Raw genomic sequence first — 23,956 nt, 5'->3', positions numbered from 1 at the left:
CATGAATTGTTTGTTCTTCCTGGCAGTGCTTCTCCCCAGCATTGCTGGGACAGCTAAGCAAACAAAGGTTTGGTGCTGTACTTGTGTAATGGTACTAATGTGAGGAAAGCCTTTATATCTTCCTGAAGCTATATATGCATCACAGGAACCCAGTAAGCTTGTTCTAGGGGGAAGAACAGACCATAACCTCAAAATTTAACATATACTTTGTAAGTGACTCCTTGGACAAAATTTATTGTAGGAATACAGATGGTGCCTGTCCTTTCCAAACCTTCATCACAGATTTAGGCATTCTCAGTTTTCTATTTAAAAATGGCTCTTTCTGAACCAGATTTTATTTTCCAAATCAAATGCTGTTAGTGGAAACAGATACCTTGTTTATTTTTAAGTTTGCTTGGGATTTTGGGTAGGAACTGCACTGTTTCATTGTGCTACTTTTCTAATTTTAGAACCACAAATCAAACAGTAACAGCAATAATAAAAGTAATAATGCCAACCAAGTTTATGCTGTGAGTTGCGGAAGGCTCAGGACAGAGTGCTGGAGGGTGTATTGTAGGACATCCGTCTATTTGTTGTCTGTATTGACGAGTAATTAAGGAAACAATAACTGGAACTGCAGATACAATGACAGACTGTGACTTTCCCACTGCTTCTTTTGGAGCTAGTTTGCAGTGGGAAAGGCTTGGGATATTGGTTATGTGGTGGAGGAGTGATGCCTTGTTGGGCTGGGAACTGGGAAAGTTTGGAAGAGTCTTGCTTTAAAGTAGATTGATACCCAGTGTAAACCTGTGTCCAGAATTTTGCAAGCTTTGCAGAGGTTTCAGAATCAGGAGAAAAATTGCTCCCATGATGGCTGTCAAGGTCAAACCAAAACTCTTGAGTAAGTGTACTCTTGAGTAAACTCCAAAGTTCAGGATATTTAAGGCTTGGACTGTACAATTCTTTGGCCTTGACCCTCTCCGTGAAGCCCTTAAGCATTGGCATAAGCCCTTAACAATATGAATAATGACAGTGATCTCTGAAAGATAAGGCTGGCTAATAACACTGAAACTGTTAATATGTAATGAGTCATGCTAAAATGAATGTGCAGAAGTTTTCTTTTACTATTTTTGCCAGTGGAGCTTAATAATGGAAGCAGGACTCCCAGTTCTATTTCTGACTTGCGGCGGTTTGTCCGTAAATCCACCATGTCAATTAAATCCTCTGTATCTCTCTCAGTTGACCCATTTCTAGTATGTGTTCCAGAGTACATTCCACATCACTCTTCCTTCTGAAGCTTAATAAATTCCACAAAGTGTAAAGCAAAAATTTTATAATTTTGCATAGTTATAAAAGTTTCAAATCTAGTTTTCTTTTTTGTGGAGAAATTATGCCCAGAAGGAACACTGTTCTTTAGGGATTTAAATAGTGCTGTTTACTTTCACAGCTTTAATGTGCAGAACGTGTACAGTGAAAGTAAGCTAGAAGCAGCTTGCTGTATATCAGAATATCTGAAATGTCATGTTAACCACATAGTCAGAATTTAAAATAAAAAAATGTATGGTTCTTTTAATGGGCAGGCTTTGTAGCTACTGTTGTTGCACAGTCTTATTCCCTAGGTGCGGAGCATTATGCAGTTGATCTGGCCATGCTCTTCCTCACTGGTCTCATCCATGCATGGCAGAAAAGCTAGTAATCTGTAAATTGTGTGGGGGAAAGAGCAGGTTAGACACTGTCCCTTGTCATTTGATATTTGAGTGCCCCTGCATGAGCCATATATTAGTTTTATTTTCTACCGTGACATCGAGCTATGAGAAAAGAACTCTCCAGAGCATCTTAAAAGACATCTTCTATTAAAGATGGGAAGAGTTAAGCAAAACGCAGACAGTAGATCTCACAGCCAGGGGTAAAATAATATACATGGGTGTCTCTCATGCTTTAATTGGAAGAGAGGCATAAGAGTGGAGCTTAGTTTCCCTTGCAAGAATGTTTTGTAGAAAAGTGCTTGGTGGAGGTTGAATGGGGAAAGCGAAGGTAGGTGGAAAGCATACATCTGTGTCAAAGCTGTGACAAAATGCTTGGAAAATGCCCAGAAAAACAAATGACTGTAACACTTAAGTTTTGCATCATATTCCCTAGAGGTCGTAATTTCCCCTGTGAGGAAACAGAAGTTGATATTGGAGGAGGTCAGACAGCCACTGTGGTGCCAAAGATGGATGTGAGGGCCTCCTGTGCAAGATTAAATTTGAGAAAAAGAAGCAAATCAGGAAATAGGCATGGCACCTAATTAGGCTCCTGCAGAAAGTGATCTGGTATGAACCCAACTTCTGTCTTTCTGGTGCTAGGCAAAAAGGGCCCAGTTTATGAGAGCTTTGCCTTCCCTGTCTTCATGAGACAAATTCCACCTGAGAAAAGGAATACGAGGGAAAAAAAGTACTGGAAACTTAGGTGTAAATTCACTAATGGGTTGTTGGATAAGGACTGCAGAAAATCCAGCACTCTGGAGTGTCTCAGAAGTGGCTCCCTGTAAATACATACTCGCATGAATTTTACTGAAGTAAGGAGTTTTATGAACTTGGATTTTGTTTAATTTAGTTGGGCCCATGTCCAAACCAGCCTGGCCTATATTTTGGCCTAATGAGTACTTGGCTGGGATGCCACCAAGCATATTGCTGGTGCTGCAAGAAGTGCGTAAGGATTGATGAGTCCGTATGTGGTGCTCTTTGCCTGGACCAGTCCAGGAGCCCAAGCAAAGCATATGAAGGCTGCTGCCCAGCTGGCTTTTGTAGCAGTTAAAGATCTGACTGTGCTTTTTATAGGAGCTGACGATGACAGTTACTTACATTCATATTCAGAGTCTACAGTTTGATAGTGATGGTCCGTTGTACCTAAATTGCCCTATTCTTCCCATTAGATCCTTAACTTTTCCTTTCTTTAGAAAAACCAAAACCAAAACCAAAACCAAACCCAACAAGCTGTTTGATACTGCTGGTACAAGATGTCTGTGATGTTCCTACTCCAGAAACAACCTCATTTTAATGTCGGGCAAAGTAATTCTTGCATTCAAACACAAAGAGGTTGTAATTAAGCTTTGTGCACTGCTACCTGAGAAGAGATGCTTTTTAGATGTGAACCACATACATCGTTATTAGTGCAGTTGGCCTGTTGCCCATCGAAGCACTGATTATTTTCTACAACAGCTACTCTGGTTCCTCTGCTTTTTCAGTTTCCTGTTATCTCGCATGGACATCAGCAGTCCCTTTGCCAAATTTCTTAGTAAAATCGTGACACTCCAGACTCATAGGAAGAGGATTTATCAGCACTATAGCAGTTAATTGCTTTAGCTAGCATATGGCACTGTCCTTTGAACAGTGGAGATGCAGAAAGTGTGTGCATACTGTTGGAAGTGAATCACTTTGAAAGTTGTTCTGTCTTGGTGGGGGAGTTAAGACAAGTAGTAATGGATTTGGTATCTGCTTTTTGAAATGGTCCAAAACTGTGTTACTGAGCTATTTTGAGAGGTGCTAGACTTTAAAAAGGCTGAATTTTCTGTTTATTTGTTTATATACCTTCCTTAGCTTGGCCTTTTTGGGTGCATTTACTCATTGAGTGTTAACGCTTAGTTAGGTGCTTGAATACACAATTCCTGAGTAAATTTGTCCTTTGTATCTCATTCTCTTTCACGTATGTTTCCCAGAGGAGCTCCTTCAGCCAGACCTATTGAAGGAATAATTATTTCATCAGGATTTAATGTATATCTTGATTGCACTTTGAAAACATTCTCTTGAGGAGTTTTTATCGTTTCAGCAAGGGATCATAGCATGTAAACAAGGAAATAAACATTATCTTTCATATTAATCAACAAGATGATTAAATAATAACCACAATTGTTAATTGGTACTTGGAGATAGAAGGTAATGAATGTCTTGAATTCCACATTGAGAGTACCAACAGGTAGAGACTCTTTTCTGCACAATAAAGCTGCATGTAATTTAGGAGGCATTACGGTTTTAATGTGCAGCTGCAACCATAGTGAAGTTGTGCAACTGTCTGCCTGGTGTCCTATTTCAGGCATATGTTTTCATATTGGATGAGGTATTAGCAAGGGGATTTGAGATTTAGGTAGTTAAATCAGTTCTCATTGCCACCAAAAACCCGAGGTTTTGTATAAACCCATCCTTGCAGTGTTTTGCTTTGCCGTTGCCTTCCAGTTCCTGCTGGTTTCAGGATGCGGCAGGAGTCAAAAGCTGCTTCTTTCCTCAGAGGCAAGAGTCCAACTTGTCCCTCACAAGACAGTGGCTTTTGTCTCCCTCTGAGTTTGGAACTACAGCCTCATTTTTTCATCACACGAGTCTTTGTCTTTTTCTAAATACTGAAGTGTTTGTAGGGGGAGAAGGAAGCACGTAGGGGGTCTGCATCTCTAGAAGTTGATGGAAAAAGGTCCAGGAGTTTAGCACACACATTTGGGGATGTAGAGCACAGGACTGGGAATTCTGGAGATTTGTATTGAGAGTCCTGCCCCTCGTACTGACTAGCTGTCTGATCTTGACCCAAGTGCGTAATTTTGCTCTCAGACAGAACCAGTTCCTTGTACTGTAACTCATTGGAAGCAAGTAGTGCTGCTGGAAGAAACTGTGCAGCCCTCCTGCTCTCAGTGTTCATTTTTGCTTCTAACCTACCATAAATATAACCAAAGGAAGAGTTTCCTTCTCTGATCAGCTTTCTGAGCTCACTTAGTCTGAGGCTGCCAGATCACTGGATCCGTGACAATGTTAGGGGTCTAGATTTACTGTGCATTAGGTACGACAGCAAAGCACTGCCTTAGTTTCTCCATATGTCTGTTGCTTATAATACTTCACAGATGCTAGTGCCAGCTCATTCTCACTGAAAAGTACTTGGAGATCCTGGGCTGAAAGGCATGATAAAAATACAAAGTAGCCCTTGTATCAAGGGACTTTTTGTCATCACATATTTGTAAACTAATTTGTCCAAAGTTACAGGCCTTTATATTGCAAGCGTGGACCAGAAGACCTGTTGGCATCAGTAGTATGGTCTCAGGTCACCCACAGATGCTGGCAGTGTGACACTTCGCGTTTTTGCTGGCTTAACAGTCATTCAAAGTAATGAAAATAGCATGTTGGATGCTTTTACAATATGTATCTGGGGGTGGGCTATCTACTGACAGTCTCAGGGTCAGATCACGCAAGTCTTATTCAGGTGGCAAAGCTCTCCTTGGCTTTGACAGAGCTGAGATTTCACCCTCACTGCCACCCCCAGTAGCCCAGCGTGTGCTCGCTAATACATATATTTGTTCTGCTTAACTCTGCAAGGTGATTTTTCCCATGTGGGTTTTGATGTATAGTCGAGTTTCTGTTTTTGTTTCTTGCTATGCTGTTTGGTGTTGCTGAAGGGGAGTAGCAGAAAAACTGATTATGGTCCTGTTCTTATTCAGAAGGAAGAATGTTACAATTTTAATTGTATGTTTTAATTTTTCCTTCATCTTTTATGTTTTGAAATTCTGCATTTCAAAAGCAGGATCATTATCATTCAGCACATTAAGCATGTCTCTCTAATAGCTTTCCCTTTTAATGTGAAAGAATGGAATTGAGGAGGAAAAACCAATCTGTCTTGAAGGAAATTCTCTGTTATCTAAGGATTTTCAGTGCAGCCAACAAGAGAGGATCTTGAGCTCAGATGAGTTGGAGTGTTATTCTCTGCCTTGAGTAACTTGTAGAGTACAAAGAACCACTTTCATAATGTTATCACCAGCAAAGTCCATCTGGTCCTGCCAGTGACAAGGGAATTATTTCAGCTTTTTATTACAACAGTGATATTTTAGCATTTTAGGATTCAGCTGTCAAGCTGTTGGGGGAAAGAGGGGAAAGTTAGATTATAATTGGAACTCTGTTGGGGGAGAAATTAACTGAATATTTTGCCAGTAATTTTTCTGCCCATATTTCCTTCTATTAGTCTCCTGATGGTTTGTCCTTATGAAATCAGATTAGAACGCAATGACTTGATTTGTTAAGCAGGCAGTGATGACAATGAGCATCTGTTTGTCTGGTCCAGATTCCCATTAACACCTAGTAACATTGTCCTTTCTTGCTATTACTTTTATACAGAGCAGCACAGAAGCTTAACCTGTCTTCGAAGAGAAAGAAATACCATCCGCCCCTGCCACACACACACGACTTCTCTATTTATGCTACTAACTTTAGTGGCATCCTGCAGCTCTGTCCTCCCCCAGCACCACCATGCCTTCTGAGAGCTGTGTCCAAAATCAAGGACAACCCTGGCATTGGAAAGGTAACTTCGGATTTCGATTTTTTAAAATAGTTTTCTAGCTGAATTTTAACAGGGCTGGAAGCTTTCAGCCTAGAACAGGGTTCGATAGGCTCAAGGGAAGGGCCTTGGGATAGAGAGATAGCCACAACCGTTTGAATGGGCCTGAGAGCTGTTATCACCTGTTGACTTTGGAAGGAGTTGGCAGCCTCAGAGCAGATTCGGTGCTAGAGCGTTGGCTTCCTTGAAGCCAGTTAACATCGCTGACGACAACATTGGCAAAGGGTGTTTTGTCTTTCCCTCTATTAAAGCAAGAAACAAATTTTCCTTTGGTATCATTGGTCCAAAACCAATGCACATACAGGCTTCAGCTTTGGCAGAAGTGGTCTCTGCATTGGGAGGAAGGCTCAGCCACTGGTGGTGGTGCTCTCTGTCTGCTTGAGGTTAAGGAGATACATTGAGGGGGCTTTGTTTCCCACTGCTTCACACGTCATTGTAAATCAGGAGTATGTAAATGAGGTAGCAGGAGAGAAATAGATGTCTCTCCAACTTAGGAAATACAGCACCTTTCAAACTGTAAAATTTGTGCTAATTTTATTTAAAATTAATTAAAATACAACCCAATTATTTAGAGCTGATTCATATTTATAACTGTTTAATCACCCACACAGCAGAGTCTGAATACTTATTTACATAGGTTACAAGAGATTAGCGTTTGAAGATAGAATTGAAGTATGTAATGTGCACAGGAGAGCTAAAATAGGCACCTTGAGTAACCATACAAATCAGCATTAACATAAAGAGATTGTCAGCCTAAATACCTATAGCTGACACTGTTGCTCACAGAGAATACTCTATATTTCTGAAGTCAGTGAGTTTGTGCTAAATGGAAAACAAAGGAGTAATTGGGGCTATTTTAAGCAGGTGGAAACTCACAGAAGAAAATGTGGTTTCTTCTCCTGTTTTTCCAGTGTGTTAGAAAAGAGGATGTAGTATTACATGGTGGAATACAGCAAACCTGGCACAGTAACTTAAAGATTCCCAGGTGGAGGAGGGTTTGCTAAGGAACACCCTTTCTATGTGTGGTTTTTAGCACAGCCCTTTTGTTGTGCCTGCCTCTTCTCCGTGAGGCTTAGTGCTTGGCACCAGGAATAACAGGGAACGTGGCGTTTCTGAGGCGCTTTGCCTTAAGACCATTAAAACATGCTTGTACCTCCTTGTGCCTGCAGCTCAATAAAAGTCTTTGCATCTCACTGCACTTGTGTGCCTGCAGCTATGTGTGGCCAAGAGACTTCAGCCTTTTTCCTGTGCTTTGGGGGTGGCCGGTGGAGCTTACCAGCATGACTTGTGCCTCATGGAAAGCTCTGGTTTATCTGGTGTCTTCAAACAGATCAACAAAGTCTAATAAAGATCAAGTGCATGATCCCAGATGGCAGGAGATTACATACCTTGGGTCATGTGGTGTACCTACTTTCTTCTTTAGTGAGCAGAGCAGAGGGCTTTCAAAGGGAAGAGCTCTACCAGAATGCCAAGGGGCATGGCAGGACCTTGAGCAGCTATGCTGCTCAGCTGTGTGAGCTTCTCCTCCAACATGGGATATATAGGTATACCATGCTGGCGATGTGGGTGGTATTTCTCTCCTGCCTGCCACACTGCACCAAGAATTTTCAGACTTTGTGGGTCAACAAGCTGCTGTTGACCCTCAAATGTCTCTGTTGTTTAGCTCTCAGCTGAAGATACTGTTTGTTTGGGCCCAGCTGTGTCCTTCTCACCATGTACTTGTTGACCACAATTTGGAAGAATCCTGTGCTGTGCTGAAGAAGATAAAAGCTCTCTGCTAATTGAATCAGCCCTTTAGTTCTTGAGTTAAGATCTAGACCACCCAAACGGTGATGGGGTGTGCTAGTTACTAGTTTTAATGCTCCTCAAAAAATAAAGTGAGTAGGCATCTGCTCTGATCCACAGTTTAAAATATTAAACACCTCTCTTAAACCATTCCTCTTCTGCAACTTTATAAATTACAGTGTTTGCCCATAGGAAAAACCCTCCAGCAATATAGCTTTTTGTAAAAATTATGAGTCAGCACAAATGAAATTTCATGTATCCTAATTCTTAGAACTTGTGGTCAAAGGAAAAGTGTCAGTCCTATATAGGTGTTCTTTTAGTACTAAACGCTGATAGTTTCACCTTCTTTGAGCAATGCCAAGAAGCTTTTGGTAGCATTTAGCCCACTGTGCAGTAACGTTCTCCATTATAATTTCCTCTTCACCAGCCTCTGCTTATCAAGATTTAGTCAGCTAGTATCTCTTTATGAGGATGATGGGAATAAAGTAATTACCTTTCTTCCTCACTGCTTTAAGTATCATAGCAATTGAGAAACAATCAGCAAATGCTGGCAGATGTTCTGTAGTCCTCTGTTAACTTCAGTCCCTCTTCTTCTAACAGCTTTTTCCTTTACACTCCTCCTGGTTATCTTTTTCCGTGGCTTTTTGTTGCAGCCTGTCCAATAATAAGTACAAGATACGCATAGGGGACAGAATCAGTGATGGATTCTGGAGTCACTTTTTCCTACTGTGGCATCTGTGGCTGGTGCTCTCCTTGGTTTGTGTGATCGTTCCCAGGTCAGCGGTGTCCCTCGCCCTATTATTACCGTGCGGTTACTGTGGGTTAAGCAGCCGGTGGGGCCACCTTTTCCTTCCTCACCTCCCAGTTTGCTGCTGGGTAGTTATGATGTGGAGGACTGGTCCCTTGCTGGTTTCTGCTGTACAGGTAAGAATGTAGACGTGCTGATGGGCTGCCTAATTCCCATCTAACTTCACCTTACTAAGCTGAGAATGACCCATTGAGGACCAGTCCTTACTCTCCTCAAGGGGGTGATTTCTCTGAGCACAGATAGCTTGACAAGTTTTAATTCCCTTCTTGACAAATGGTTTCTTTCAGAGCAGGACAGGATTCCCTAGAGAAACGTGCCTTTTCTTACTGTAAAGGGACTGAAGAGATAAAATTTAAGGAGAAGAGTATAAGTTATGCGAGAATGAAAAATAGAGTAACAAACTGGAAACCCATGAAGTGTCCAAGATACTTCAGTGGGAGCAATGTGGCTCCCTTTACGAAAAGCTGAAGAGGTGAATGACGTCAGCTGTGTGGAAATACCGTTTATATTAGGAGGGAACTAGTGAGTAAGGCCTGACTACTACAACGACTAATTATTTTCTGTAATGACACACTCTAGGTATTCCCATTTCTTTTGTAAATCTGCTGAAAGCTTAGAGCAAAGTACATGTTGAAACATTTACAATGACCAATATCATTGGCTTTCTGTATTTCCCCTGTGATGGTAATTCTTAACATTTCCTCCCCCCACTGATGCTCAAGGTTGCCTTTTAGCTGGTATTCAATACATTGTAAGACACAGGAAGAGAATGTGGAAAATGTGATGTCATTTTTGGGGCCAAAAGGGAGAAAAGGGCTCCAGAGGGAATCCAGAAGTATAGTGTTGTAAGGCTGACTTTCAGACCAGGCAACCAGGCAAAGTGGTTGAAACAATAATAAAGGTAGAAATTAGCAGTCAGGGATTAATGTGATATAGTAGGGATCAGTTGATGGAGCTTTTACAAGTGGAACTCATACGTTAGTGTTCTGTAGAAGAGTCAGCGAGCATTTGAATGGGGTTGGTCTGGTTGATAGAGTGTATTTGGATTTTGAAAAAGCTTTTGGCAAGTGCGCTGACCTAGGTTTCTTAGAAAAACTCTAAGCTGTCATGTATTCTCTAGTGGTTTAATAACTGGTAGGAAACAAGAGGGCAGATCTGCACTGGAGCAAAGTTAGCAGTGGTGTCATATGGAGATCCATGCTGTTTGGTGTCTTCCTCAATGGTTTGGATGAGGTGGGCAAGCTGCGTATTCAGAGCAGCCAAAGCTAAAACTGACTGTGAAGACTTGCAAAAAGATCTCATGACACTGAAGTTACTGAGTGGATAAAGAGGCAGATGAGCTTTAGTATTGACTAACACAAGGTAATATACATAAGAAAAGGAGCTCTAACTATGCATGCACAAGTGATAAGCTGTAAGGAAATCAGGCATGACCATAACCCATTTTACCAGCCATCATGGAAGCTACAGCATTAGGTTTGTTATCATGAGTCTGAACTTCTAAAGAAATGCTTTATTGACTGTTCGAGAGGCAAGAAGATTAAGCATCTTTAGTTTTAGGGGATCTCTAACAGTATGTGATATAAATACATGTTCCTTTTCGGGTTCATAATGCTTAAATAACAGTCACTCATTGTTTTTTTCTTTACTCGCCTTCTTCCTTGAGGTAATATCTTTAAAGAAGTTTAATAGAGGATGGTAACAACTGAAGAAATGTAAAGATTTCCCCTCCTCCCCCATGTATATATCTCTATTATATAGAGGGGAGCTATTGCTGTGGCTAAGCAAGGGAAGAGCTGGATCCTAAGACTCCAGCATGCAGAAGCAGCAGCTGTGTTGGACCCCAGTAAGCCTAAACCTTTGGAAAAAAGACCTCACAAACAAATTAACATCTGTACCTGGAATTTTAACTTCCTTATTTGATTTGCACTTTCAAAGCTGCCCTACCATGACTATTGGCTTTTGCTGCCAAAGAAATTCCCTTTGGCCAAAGCACCGATTCAGTGGAGAGCTTCCCCATGCATTAAGTCCTTTTCATTCATTTCAAAGTTAATCACATGAGTAAGAATTACTCTGAATTGGAGTAAGGGACAGTTGACTCTAAGGAACTGACTGAATTGAGCATAGGCGGCATCTGGACTATCCTGGGTGTTTCTCTGATGACTAGAATTGGAATTAGTCAGTCTGGCTGACAAGTCCAGTCACTGGTTATGGGACCTTGTCTTGAACTCAGGACCTCGATGGACATTTGGGGAAGGGAAGAGGCTTCAATTCTAGCTTTTTGTAAGCTGTATGACTATAGCAAAGGCAGTAACTGTGCATTGTCAGAACTGCTGGAGGAGGCAGGAATGTGAAAACATCGTGATGGCCAGTTCTTGCACTTGAACTCAGTGAGCCCAAGATCTAAATTTCTTCTTAGTCTCACATCATCATTGCCATGCATATCATAGAGTTCTGCTGTGGTAAAATTGCTATATGGCTTCTTATGGTTGAATACATTTGTTGTTAGAGACTTACTACAGTAGAGAGCCTGTATGTATCTTTTGCAATTTCTATCTATAATTTCTCATTTTTTCAAGTACTCTCTTGGAAGGTGGGAAATAAATGTCTTATTAATTTCTTTTACATTTCACAAATACCAATTTTTCCTCTTATAATAATTTCATCAGGAGTGTGTGGACTTGTCCTGTGATACAAATCTTTAATTAAGCCTTTTGCTTAATTTTCTTTACTAAGAGTGCAAAATGTTATATTCTCTTACAGGTGCTTGCAGGGTTTGTCCATGTTCAGGAATACCAAGCAGGGAAAAGTTAAAAAAAAAAAATTAGAACTGTAGGTCTATCTGGGATCGATTTTTTGTGTAATCAACAATAATCAAACTCTCATGCACAAAGGAAAATCCCACTACCAATGCAAACTGGATGCTGAAAGGAATTTTGCTCACTACTGATAAATGTTATGTAGCAAATTTGATACCTTTCTCTTGAATGTGCCAAAAACACTAGAGTCCAAATCATTTAGCTGAATCCTACTTAAAAGGCAATGATCCAATACAGTATGATTCTTGTAACGGAATCATTTTTGTGGTCTCTCTGGGTGTTATTAAATTTAATGTCAGAATAGTAGGAAAGACGTCTGAAAGCCATTTAATATTGTCACTGGAAAGAAGTTAGATTATGCTCAATTTCTGACATTAATGTGCTACTTAAGATAATTTATCATATTGTGGTATTAAAAAAGACATCCTTTTTACAGTGGCTGCTGTGTAGCATTCTAATTTGCTATTTTTCTTTAGCATGGTAGGAAGCCTTTTTCATGCAAAATGTTTTTTCTGGGGTTCTATTCAGCTCATTCTTTATAATACTGCATCACTTACAACAGCAACTTTAAGTGCTTGTCTCTTCCAAGGATCCTGTCAATTTTTTATGTTAGAATGACAGAATCCTCCCATGTGAGACAATTGAAGTGGAGCATTTAAAGAGAACCTGAGTTGTCAGACATGTTTCTTGGACAGGTATATACACACTGGTCTCCATTTATGTGTTTTAGTCATTTACTTTCATTTATACTTTACCAAGCCATAGCTAAGGTACTGCTAATATGATTTACTGATCATGCAGGGTTTTCTTAAGTGTGCTGTTTGTCCCATTCACTGGTTCTTATGATGGTTTGATGACGGATAACAAATAGGTACTTAATTTTGTCATCTTTATTGCTGCTTGTTTCCTAATGACTAGAGTGTTATTTCTGATATAAATCATGTATCATACTAAGTACTCTTCTATCCATGTATGTAGTCCTGTATCATCCAAGGTACATACATCCCTGCTGAAATGCCTTGAAGTGCTTAAACAAAAATGTGGAAAAATTAGATAAAAATACACAATTCCTTCTAGTTTGTAATGAAATAGTTTTCTTCATGTCTCCTGAGAGTAGAGAATCAATTCTTCTTTAATAGAGTACAATACAGAAGTGATTTTTTTTTTTTTTTTTTAGGTTCTCCCCGGGGAGCTAGATGGTCTATGCTAGCATGGCAATTTTGCATATAAATTTGCCATCCATTGGTAGTGGCAGTATATGATAGGCTTGTAAGAACTACCCACAGTAAACCAATTTAGCAAGGGTTATATATCTGTCAGTTACAATTAAATCCATGAAAAATATTGGCTCTGAACTAGGACTTTTGTAATTTGATTTACACTGTAGTTGAAAAATAAGTTATTTCACTGGAAAATGGTCTTTATTCAACTGAATGTGAATTCTTTGTAATTTCTTGCTGAGAAATCTTAATTCAGAATGGTGGATGTCTAAACATAGTTATTTAATTAACCTGCTGTAATACGCCATTTTGTGAACACTGGACAAAATTAACTTCCTGGCTGCACGATGCCGATGCTGTCTAGGATGTGTGTTTCCAGGGAATATTTAGTGTCCATTCAAATTTGATATAAAGACATTTATTGCTAAAGACCAAATTGCTTGTTCATTTATGGATTATGATACTGCTGTAACACAGAATATGACCAGCATTTTTAGAATGGATTCCAGTATAGTGCCAGCACTTTCCCAAAATACAGACAGATAAAGTCAGAATTTATGTTAGTAAAAAAGGCTTGAGCGCATATATTTTAAAATTTTACATGCTTTTTAATTAATTCCTTCTATTTTTTCCTTCTCATTCTGTCTAATTTGAAACTTGACAACTGTATAAGCATCAAATGCTAACAAAGCATCACTATAAACACATGAACACTGCACGTCCATTGATTTCAAAGGAGGTACCATATGTTACAGTTATGCCTGTGCTGACATACTTGGCTGGGTCAGGGTCTTAATTTCCTCAGCATTCAAAATGCCATGGAGTCTAGTCATTACTTGGTGAATTAGTGGAGTCTTCTCTGTCTACACGTCTGCCCCAAATTAAACCGCATAGAGTATTTGGCACTCCCTTCACTGAAAGATGAATGACCAACTTTCTGAGATATATATATAGTATTTTTTGTATTCATTGTCTAAAACTTATACTAGACGTCCCTGATAGTCTTAGGAACAGAATCCAAATCATCTGGCTCTTTAAGTGTGAGACTGTCCTTCCCCTTCGTCTGATCTCAGAGTTGATAGCCCTTCCATCTCTTTTGATTATGGGGTAATAATCAATGTGAACCCGACTGTCTCAGTCTCCTGGCTGTTTCTGTCTAAAATTGTGTAGGATTGTGTCATTTTCTCTGTTATCACTGGCTCTTTTCTCCACAAATTCAGCCTTGGACGTGATTTCTTCTGGGACGACGCATGCCTCACTGGTCTTGGAGGAGTTGTGTGTTCATTGATGCGTGGCTTTGCCGTAGCTCCATTCAATTCAGCATATCCAAAATATATGGGCTGTATTAGACAAAACTGCTAGCTTGCCTCTGGCCATCAGTCTCCCATTCATGTCAGAGAGTTACTTTGAAATTTGGGTTTCACGGCTTTTTGGTCTCTCTCACTTTTTCCAAACCTGCTTTCTGATGCTGACATACGCTTAATGTTTTGTGCTATTTGACCAGTCCTGCAGCCAGCCCATCATTTTGGTTGCTGTGACTCCCTCGTCCTGTTCTCCTCAACTCCAGCTGATTCAGTATGCAGGGGGAGGTCTGGAAATCACGAGTCCGCACAAAGGGGGCACGTGGGGACGGCACTCCTGGAGGATGTCACAGCACGGGAACAGCGACTGCCATGTGGCGATGGGGCAGAAGGTCTCTCCTTGTGACCCTTAGGTGTGAAATGGGGTAGACAGTAGCAATGGAGGAGGAAGGCTGTAAGAAGAGGAAGGGCAGGTACCAGCCAGGATGTACATCCCTCAGTTTCTGAGATGTTTCATTGTTTAGGCCAGAATTGTTAAATACGCATCTGTATTTGACTTTCATAAGGGTCCAAGAAGCCAAGGTCTAGAGTTTTGGCTCAGGGCGCCAACAAATTACTGATATTTGAGGTTCTGTGGTTCTCTAGTGGTCTCATCAGATGTTTCTAAAACTGTATGGGGTTTAGCCTCATAGTCTTCCACATAGTCATTGTCCTCCACACACGGGACTTTTTTTTTCCCCCCTCTCATTTTATTCGGAAATCTGCCCTTTGCCAGTTTGTCTCCTTTGAAATTCTTTATGCGCACATAAAACTGCGGTATGACTTTTGTTTTTATGCTGCAGCATCCATCCACTGGATTTGCCCTTACGTACCCGGAGCAAATGAATTCTAGCTTGCAGATGTTTGCTTTTACAGCCTTTCTTTTCTCTGACTTCCACTGTAGGCTGACAGACAGATAAACTTTAAAAAAAACAAACGCAACAACAATTCCTTGATTGCTATGAATCTCTCTCCCATCCTTGCCAGTGAAGGTTAAAATTACTCCTATTGTTGTGCTGAGTGGGTAGGCCTCTGACCGTATGCCACCCATTTCTAGGGCTTTTCCAAATTATGTGCTTGTTTATTTACTTTTTAAATTCTTTATCTTTTAATGGCATATTCAGGATGTATTTACCATCTTCTTTTCCCAAACACTTTTGATTTTAATAGGGTTTCCTTCAGCAGTTTTGCTGACCTCCTGGTTCCTGCAGAAACATGAATTTGGAAAGTCCAGCAGCTGAGTGTTAACCTCCAGTGTACAAAACCCACCAGATTAGAGTCAGTTAATGAATGAGATACTTCAGTGGTTTGCATGATTTAGGCTGTCTTCAGGCACTGAGAAAAATGTTAATAATGTGCATGTATTGTATTTGTGTTTCTTTTATTTTTATTTGCAGAAATTGAACTCAAATACAAACCTATCCTCTTTTTCTGTCAACATCCTCATTAAAATGGAGCCTCTATCCAATATTCGATGCCTGTATGAATGCCTATGAACAGATCTGTGTATCCTTGAAAAACTTCCACTTGTAATTCTTTTTCTTACTCTGCATCTTTCTGTGACATTGAAGAAGAAATACACAAAAGCGGGGAAAAAAAAGGAGTTACTAAAAATCCGCAGTTCTAGCAGGAAGGGTCACCTCCATCACAGGAAGGATATGCCATCTTAGCTCTCCTTAAGGAATCTAAAAGTGACCTTAAATGACTTTTCTGGAATCGCCATATTTGTATTGTCTTTCCTTTTTTGTGTTCTTTCTCTCCTCTTGCCCCTCCCCCCCATTCCTTTTAGCTCTTTTTTTTTTTCCATTCCCATTCTTATTCTTTCAGACCTGTCTTATTCTTCCATTTCTTCATTCATTCTCCTCTAAATTCCTTATCCTTTGTTTTCTTTGCTTTGTGCAAGTGTTACCAGTAGTGGTATTGCTGCAGTTGGAACCGACCACCAAAGCAGGCCACGTTGTTGAATAAGTACCCACAGAGGCTGTGATCCTTTGTGGGCCTGAAATTAATGTTATTGCACTTAATTTTAGTCATTCATTTTCATAAGCAAATAAAAGCATTAGAGTGCAGTGCAGGTATTGTTGCTATGCTCCCCAGTTACGGGCCAAAGTTCCTTTAAAATTTGCAGGTTCCCATGTTTTCTTGAATTCTCTTCTCACTTCAAGCCCTTGTGTCTGGATGGTTTCCTGCATTGCATGTTGCTATCGCTAAGAGCGAGCATGCCTTTTGTATGAGAACTAGATAAAGAAACCCAGGGGAAGATGCAGTTAAGTTGATCCTTAAGGCAGGAACCATGCTGGCTCTTAGTACGCTGCTTTTTCTGCAGTACTCATCCCAGAAGAGTACTGGGATGAACTTCAGAGCTGAGAATATAAACCTGCCATTTAAGATTGGTCCTGAAACACAGGAGGGCAAGAAGTGTAAGAACAACAAATAGTATAACACCAAACCTTTCTTTTATGTACTTAGAAGCGTATGCATGCACCCGGGATCTGCCTGCACTTAGTTTTTGCTGTTGCAAAGGGATATGTTTCAGTAATCTTTGTGCTTGTTGGTACTTCCATGAGCATTTCCACTTCATTTCCGAGTGAAGTCAGAGTCTGGCTCAGCATCGTGAATGAGTGTGACACATCATAACCCTACAATTTCTGGTAGGCATCACTTATAGAAAGATTTAATGGGCAGAGAAACTGAATTTGAAATCAGTGTTTTTCTACTCCGCAAATCAGCTTTTATACACAAAACACTAAAAGAGGAACTCCCTCAAGCTGCTTTTCTCTTCCCCCTCCCATTTGTCTTGAAAGTTCACTTCCACTCTGAAAATGAAGACCCTTGAGGCCTGTTAAGTTTGGGGTCTGGTCCATTATGGGAAGCTATTTTAGTATCTTTCTGCTTCAGAGAGGTGGTCTCAAAAAGCTGATTTGACACGCAAGGTTTTTCTGGGGGTGAAGCCATCTTTGTTTTAGGGGGAACAACGCTCTCATGGAGGTAACTTCCTGTTTACGTCAGGAGCAAACCAATTTTCCTCTTATCTTATTCATTTTAATCAAGTGACCCTGAAGTGGGCATTTGTATTTATATATATATTTAGGTGTTAGGGTTTTTTTTCTTCCTGAGGGAGGTTATTTTTCTGAGCACCTTGGTAGCATGTCAAGGCTGAGCTAGCAGGCTATTACACAAAGCTGGCTTCATGGAGCTTTTATGGGGAAACAGCCTTGAGTGTATCACCTCTGATGCACTTTGCTTCTGAAGCAGCTGTTTCATTTATTCTAAGGTTCGCTTATTTTCTGGGGTATTTTCATATTCATATCACTATGAAATCGGGGCACTGCTTGAGCCAATAGGTGAAAGAATTTGCTGCTACCTTTGGTGGAGTCTCCTGCAGTGTTTACTGGAGGAATTGGTTGTTTCTTAACCTCTTTGTTTGGAAAAAATGTTGGGGAAGAGCTTTTATAGCCGCTTTCTCGAAAATATTTTCTGTGAGGATGCTTGAGTAACTGTGCAGGGATGCCTGTGTGCAGCTTAGCCCCCATAGAAAGTAGGAACTGGAAAAATGAAACAGTTGAGCACCTAATTGAAACCTTCAGATTACTCACCCTCCCCAGGGACAGGTTCAGCATGGTGCTTACTGCTGCACCCACCCGTCTGCTGTGGATCATCCTGGCTTGGACACTACATTTCGCTTGCATCCTCTGGGTGCAGGTGTGTATGCCATCACCTTGCCATCTTGTCTGGTATAAAGGGCAGTCCTAGAGGGTGGCTCAGCCTGCTCCGGTCTCTGTTCATTGCCTGCATTTCCCTGCACATGTTGTGCTTTGCTGAAGTAGTTTTTCAGCTTTGGTTCTTCGTTTGCCATTATTTATCTGGATAGAGGAATGACGGGGAAGTGCTGACTGCAAAGCGCATTTTTTTTTTGTGAAGACACAAAGAATGTGTCAGTGTAATAAGTGCACACCATTTTAATGAAATAATGTTCTCAGAACATAGTAAATAGGAGTCAAATTGTTCTGGCAGATTTAAGGTTAAATTTAGCAACAAAAAGTTACTGAAAAGGAGGATCATTCTTTATCAGAGATGGATGCTTTCCAACCCAGCTTCCCCCTGCACCATCCAGCTCAGGGCTAGAGGTGAGCCTGACTCAGATCAGCAAGCGACTGCGTGCTCTGTGTTTGGAGGGTTCACCTGGTGATTTGCAGCAGCGGGGTTGCTATCTGTCATCCCCTTCCAAATCAGGTGCAAGTGCTGTAAAAGGAGTGGGTGTTTTGTGGGTCAGTAGTTGCATTGCAGAAGCTGAAGCTCCTGTTGGGTGCTCTGGAGAGTACGGGTGTAAATTGTTCCAGCTCTGCTGGCTGTGGCGCATTACAGCCATGGAGGCTCTTCACCCAGTGAAACTAGATGGTTAACACTGGTGCTGTGAACGTTGTCTGGTAGTTGGAGAAGGAGAAAATACTGCGGTTTAGCTTGCTATTGAAACATTTCATACTGGCCATGGAAAGTCACTAGGGCTGAGCATTGCTTTTCTCTTAAGTTTGATCTGCTGGGCAGTGCAGAATTGAAGATCAGCAAAATGATTCACTGCGCCTGTAATAGTCATTTACTTCAGTGCAAGGTGTATAAAACACTCTGGTTCTGACCTGGGAGCATTTCATAAGGATAAATGGTTGTAAATGGGTGTGAGGCAATATTTCACGGTTTTTCAGAGTAGAAGTATGATTTCCAGGAAGCTTAAAAGAAGCAGGTGTGCAGCCTTTGCTGAACTTTAGTGAGACCCAGTCACTTGGCTCCCATAAGCTGCTTTGGAAATCACAGCCAACGTGTCTGAGCTCTCTAAAAATGCTGTCTTAAAATGCCATGTGTAGGAAACTGGCATTTGCAATGTTGCAATAGAAACGTACTTTGTGAGTGGTTTCTTTTCAAGCTTTTTGACCTTTTAATGCTTTTTTCCCTTCCCTTCTTTCCCATTAAATCTGCAACTACCCACCGATGAGCCTAGCAATGACAGCATAAAGGTGTCTGCCTGGGAAGGCTATAAAAGAAGCACCTTTTTATTAGAAGAACGTGAACCAGGAATTGAAAGTTTCTAGATTTAGTTCTGTTTGAATGCACTAGCTGTTTGAGCCTCGTGTTATTCAGACTGATTTTCAGAGTGGATCGGTTTGTGCTTTCGGTCACATTAAGTACTTGAAAGGTAGGAGACTAGTTTCCTTTTCTTTAGGCATGGTATTACACCTACAGTGGATCATACCTGCAGATCAGACATTTATAAATTGAAATGGTAAAACTGGAACCGAGTCAACTGAAGGGACAAAGCGTACCTTTAAAAGCTAGTTCAGTGAAGACCCCAGGGTGGAAAATCTGGCTCTGGTTTTATCCCACGGTTGTTCTGACACACCTAAATATTACAAATGAACGTGTCATGTGAGGGGGAGTGGGTTTGGGAGGAATGCTTTGCATGTGTTTATCTGTAGCTGGGAACTCAAATTGTCGCTTTCTTCTGAATTCTTGCAGGTGAAAGTGATGGTAAGGATTTGTCCCTCTCAAGGAGCACATGAAACATCCGAATCCATGTCCTTCTTAAAGGTAGACCCGCGAAAAAAGCAAATCACATTTTATGATCCAGCAGCAAGTGGGCCTTCCAATGCAGGTCACAGGAGAGGCATTGTTGCTGTCCCAAAGATGTTTGCCTTTGATGCGGTTTTCCCCCAGGATGCGTCACAGGTACTGGAGTCACTTGCATAAACCTCCTGAGTCTTCTCTTGGCCACTGCATTTGATTGCCTTAAGAGTTCTTTCTGTTTCTGGGGAATTTTATTTGAATGAGTTGCCTTAATGCCTGGAAAAACCAAGGTAATTAATAGATAAGTGGGTAAATTCTTACATTTTTAGTTTAGTCGAGATGTAAAATTAAGGAGTAATAGCTGGGGAGATGGATTTGCTGACTAAATTATCTTCCTGCATTTTCTCCTGTTAGAGAAAGACACACAGCCAATTTGAAATTCACTTTTCCATCCAGTTAGGTTTTAACCCATTTGATGTCACTGAAATAAAGTCCTTCCCCACTGCTTGCAATGGTAAATGAACATGTGCTTAACGTTAAACTAAAAGCTGTTGTTAGAAGAGATACAGCTAACCCTGTGGGATTGCTATACTGAAACAGCTAGGGAGCTTTTATATTTTCCTTGCCTTTTCCAGTTTGTTTATACTGTGTTTTTGACTGATTCTTTTATCTTGATGGTGCTGATGGTGCATGCCTTTCTTTTGCCCTGCAAAAGGGTGTATTTGTACAGTAGTAGCCCCAGACCTGAAATTTGAGACACAGATAGGATGGCTGGTATTTGATAGGATTGTGGGCTGCAGTATATTTGGGGAGATTGGACATCTGAAATGTCCTTCTGGGAAAAATCTTGGGTTCAGAAAAAAAATCCTAGAACAATTTTAAAAAGAGGAAAAAAAATAAGCAGAGTATGAAGAACTACTTCAAGTTTGAACTGCCTGAAAAAAATTAGGGTTTGATGCAAGAAAAATAAAACACAAAACATCCAAGGTGAAAATGGTATATTAATGTTGAGAAAACATGACAAGATCTAGTTCAGAATCCCGCCTCAGATCTTCTCCTAGGATTTTGTTTAATTTTTTGGGTCCCAAACTAGAAACATGAAACTATGTATTAGGTCCAAGTTCTAGCCAAGCACTAAAGATGGAGAATAACCTTCCACACGATTAGTGCCTAAAGCCATGGTAACCACGCCAGGAGGCTGGTTTTAAGATTCTGCATAAGCTCAAATGGCATCTTTGTGCAGAAATATGCAACAGTGATCTCAAGACTAGTCCAGAACTGGAAGTGGCTTTTTCTTACTTGTGTTGCCAGCCCTGCTGCAAGGTGGCCGGTCACAGATTGCTTCTCTGCCGGTTTTGGCACCCGTCCTTCAGGTTGTTGACCCCTGGCTAGGCTCTTTCAGGTCCTTGTGGTGGGCCTGTTGGGTGGCCTGTTTGTGGTGTTTCTGGGTGACATCAGTCAGCGCAGCCACTTCTGTGCAGGCGTCGTAGCTCGAGGCAAGCTTGCTGCCATGCACCTGCAAACAGAGCCTTATCATTTCACTGTAGTAATATTTACACCAACCCTCTCCCCTGCCCCCAGCTGCCGTACTTAATAGATCATCTTATTGTGTATTTGAAACCTTCACTGACGTGGATAAACTGGTTTTAGTACACTCAAATATTTTAGCATGTTCTCTTTATTGATGATGATGTTTCCCCTGGAAGAGGAAAATGTGATACTACGAAATCTTATTCAGGGATCTTAATGCATTTTCTCTGATATAAACGTCTTTTTAATTCCTGTGCGCACTCTTGAGTAGCTTAATTTCAGTGGAGTTGCTACTATTGCTGAATAGCCTTGGCTAAGCTATTATACCAGCAGGAAGCCTGGTTGGGTAGCATTCAGTTTGCTACATTAGTCATAGAATCAATATTCCAAGAGAATTGGTTTAATAGAATTGAGAACTATTTTAGGCTATAGTAGCATATTTTATTATTTTTTAAGATAGCATAGTTACTAAAATAATAGGACTGATGCCATAAAAATGGGGAGAATATTGTACCTCAAAAATATTGAGTCATTCATTTCATTACAGAGGAATAGTAAAAACTGTAGCAGTATATGCTCTTTTACTTATTTGTCTCCAATCTTTCTTTCAGGCTGAGGTATGCTCTGGAACAGTAGCAGAAGTAATCCAGTCTGTTGTGAATGGTGCAGATGGTTGCATATTTTGCTTTGGTCATGTCAAGCTTGGTGAGCTCCCAAATTCGTTACAGTTAATTACTATGTCAGTCTGGTAATTACATGCTGTCAGCTCCTGGAACAATAAACCTGGAGTATATGAATAGATTAGAATTTCTTTTTAATTAGCTTTGCAAACTTATCATGGTTTATTTCTACACTGGTATTGTAAGTTTTAATTTGAAAAGGTAAAACGTAACATCAGATTAGCTTATTCAAGAGCAAGTTTATATAGGTGCATTGTGATGAAAATCAAAAGATCAGAGATGTTTTTAACGTTAATTTTCTGGTGGGTCTGAGTTACAAAAATTGCAAAACTAATTGAGTAAATAGTAATGAATTAATAATTAAATACTTGGCATTTTTGCATCTGTTCTTTCCCATTATCTGTGCAGCACATGGCATTGCATGTAATGTACAGTGGTGATATGAAGAGACACTGTCTTGTACAAGAAAGGTGAATTAAGTTCATGTTTGTCTTTTCATTCTAGGAAAATCTTTTACCATGATTGGGAAAGATAACTCCACGCAAAGCCTTGGTATCATCCCTTGTGCAATTTCTTGGCTCTTCAAATTAATCAATGAACGTAAAGAAAAAACTGGGACTCGTTTCTCTATTAGAGTATCTGCTGTGGAGATCAGTGGCAAAGATGAAAACCTTAAGGATTTGTTAGCTGAAGTAGCCACTGGCAGCCTTCAGGATGGCCAGTCTCCCGGGGTTTATCTGAGAGAAGATCCAATATGTGGAACCCAGGTATAAAGGATTTCACAACATAGATTTTTCTGAGCCTGACTTTCTTCTGCTTTTTATTTCCTTTTATCTGACAACAATTATGACAACTTTTAAGACAGTAAAAAAAATTTATTGCTTTTAATTTATAAGCCTTTCTCCCATGGTGTACATATTTGTTTCTTTTAGTGCCCTAGAGATATAGCCAGTTCAGCAAAAAATAATAATAAAAAATGCCCTTGTGCTAATTAGTCATTTTCTTGTTTATATTCAAGCTTCAAAACCAAAGTGAGCTAAGGGCCCCGACAGCAGAGAAAGCTGCCTTTTTCCTTGATGCTGCAATTGCTGCCAGAAGTACCAGCAAACCTGAATGCGAGGAAGAAGATAGGAGGAATTCACATATGCTCTTTACTCTTCACATATACCAGTATCGCATGGAGAAGAGTGGCAAAGGAGGAAGTATGAATCTTCTTACCATACTGTTTATTTTTAAATGACGTGGTTTTGGGTTACTTTAAACAATAATTTGCAATAAACTTAAAAAGAAAAAACGAGGTGAACCCTCAGGCCAGTCGAGTCACTTTTAATTTTGGTAGCTGTGGCTAATATCTGGTTTCCTTACTATTAATATTTAATTTGGTCATTATCCTATGCTGTATTCGTTATTTTCCTCATTTGAATACATTTTGAATACCAAGTTTGGCTTGAGTCCATGCAAGAACGTGATGTACAACTGTTTTTCTCCTTTTTGTTTTAGTGTCTGGAGGACGCAGCCGTTTGCATCTCATTGATCTAGGGAGCTGTGAAAAAGTGCTGAGCAAGAGCCGAGATGGAGGAGGGTCTCTGTGTCTGTCTCTCTCTGCCCTGGGCAATGTAATTTTGGCCTTAATTAATGGTGCTAAGCATGTGCCATATAAGTAAGTGAATTATTGTCCGCATTATCTTAAATTTGTGGCTGGTGTTACCTCAGCAATGATTTGCATCAACAATTTACTCTTTACCTAAGATGGAGTTAAAGGAAGTTCTGTCAGAGAGGGATCTGTCTTCTTTTAAGGTCACTTCTATATTACAAATACATATCTCTATTTGTCTACCTGTATATACGTATATATACATACACACAACTTTTAAAATGTCACTTAGTAACATGAATT

At 40.3% G+C, this 23,956-nt stretch overlaps 1 protein-coding gene across 1 annotated transcript in view; it reads left to right on the top strand.

The window, feature by feature from the left end:
* Window positions 1–23,956, top strand: part of KIF26A (kinesin family member 26A) — a 110,543-nt gene that overhangs the window by 73,166 nt on the left and 13,421 nt on the right. The window contains exons 5-10 of the mRNA XM_075150954.1: window positions 6,102–6,285; window positions 19,802–20,011; window positions 21,991–22,084; window positions 22,564–22,826; window positions 23,078–23,261; window positions 23,560–23,719. Coding sequence (XP_075007055.1) covers window positions 6,102–6,285; window positions 19,802–20,011; window positions 21,991–22,084; window positions 22,564–22,826; window positions 23,078–23,261; window positions 23,560–23,719 — 1,095 coding nt within the window. The remainder of the gene's footprint in view (window positions 1–6,101; window positions 6,286–19,801; window positions 20,012–21,990; window positions 22,085–22,563; window positions 22,827–23,077; window positions 23,262–23,559; window positions 23,720–23,956) is intronic.

The sequence above is a fragment of the Calonectris borealis genome, chromosome 5 (assembly GCF_964195595.1).
Source record: "Calonectris borealis chromosome 5, bCalBor7.hap1.2, whole genome shotgun sequence".
In the NCBI taxonomy this organism is placed as follows: Eukaryota; Metazoa; Chordata; class Aves; order Procellariiformes; family Procellariidae; genus Calonectris; species Calonectris borealis.
Note: the sequence above shows the minus strand (reverse complement) of the source record. Positions and strands in the feature narration are given on the sequence as shown.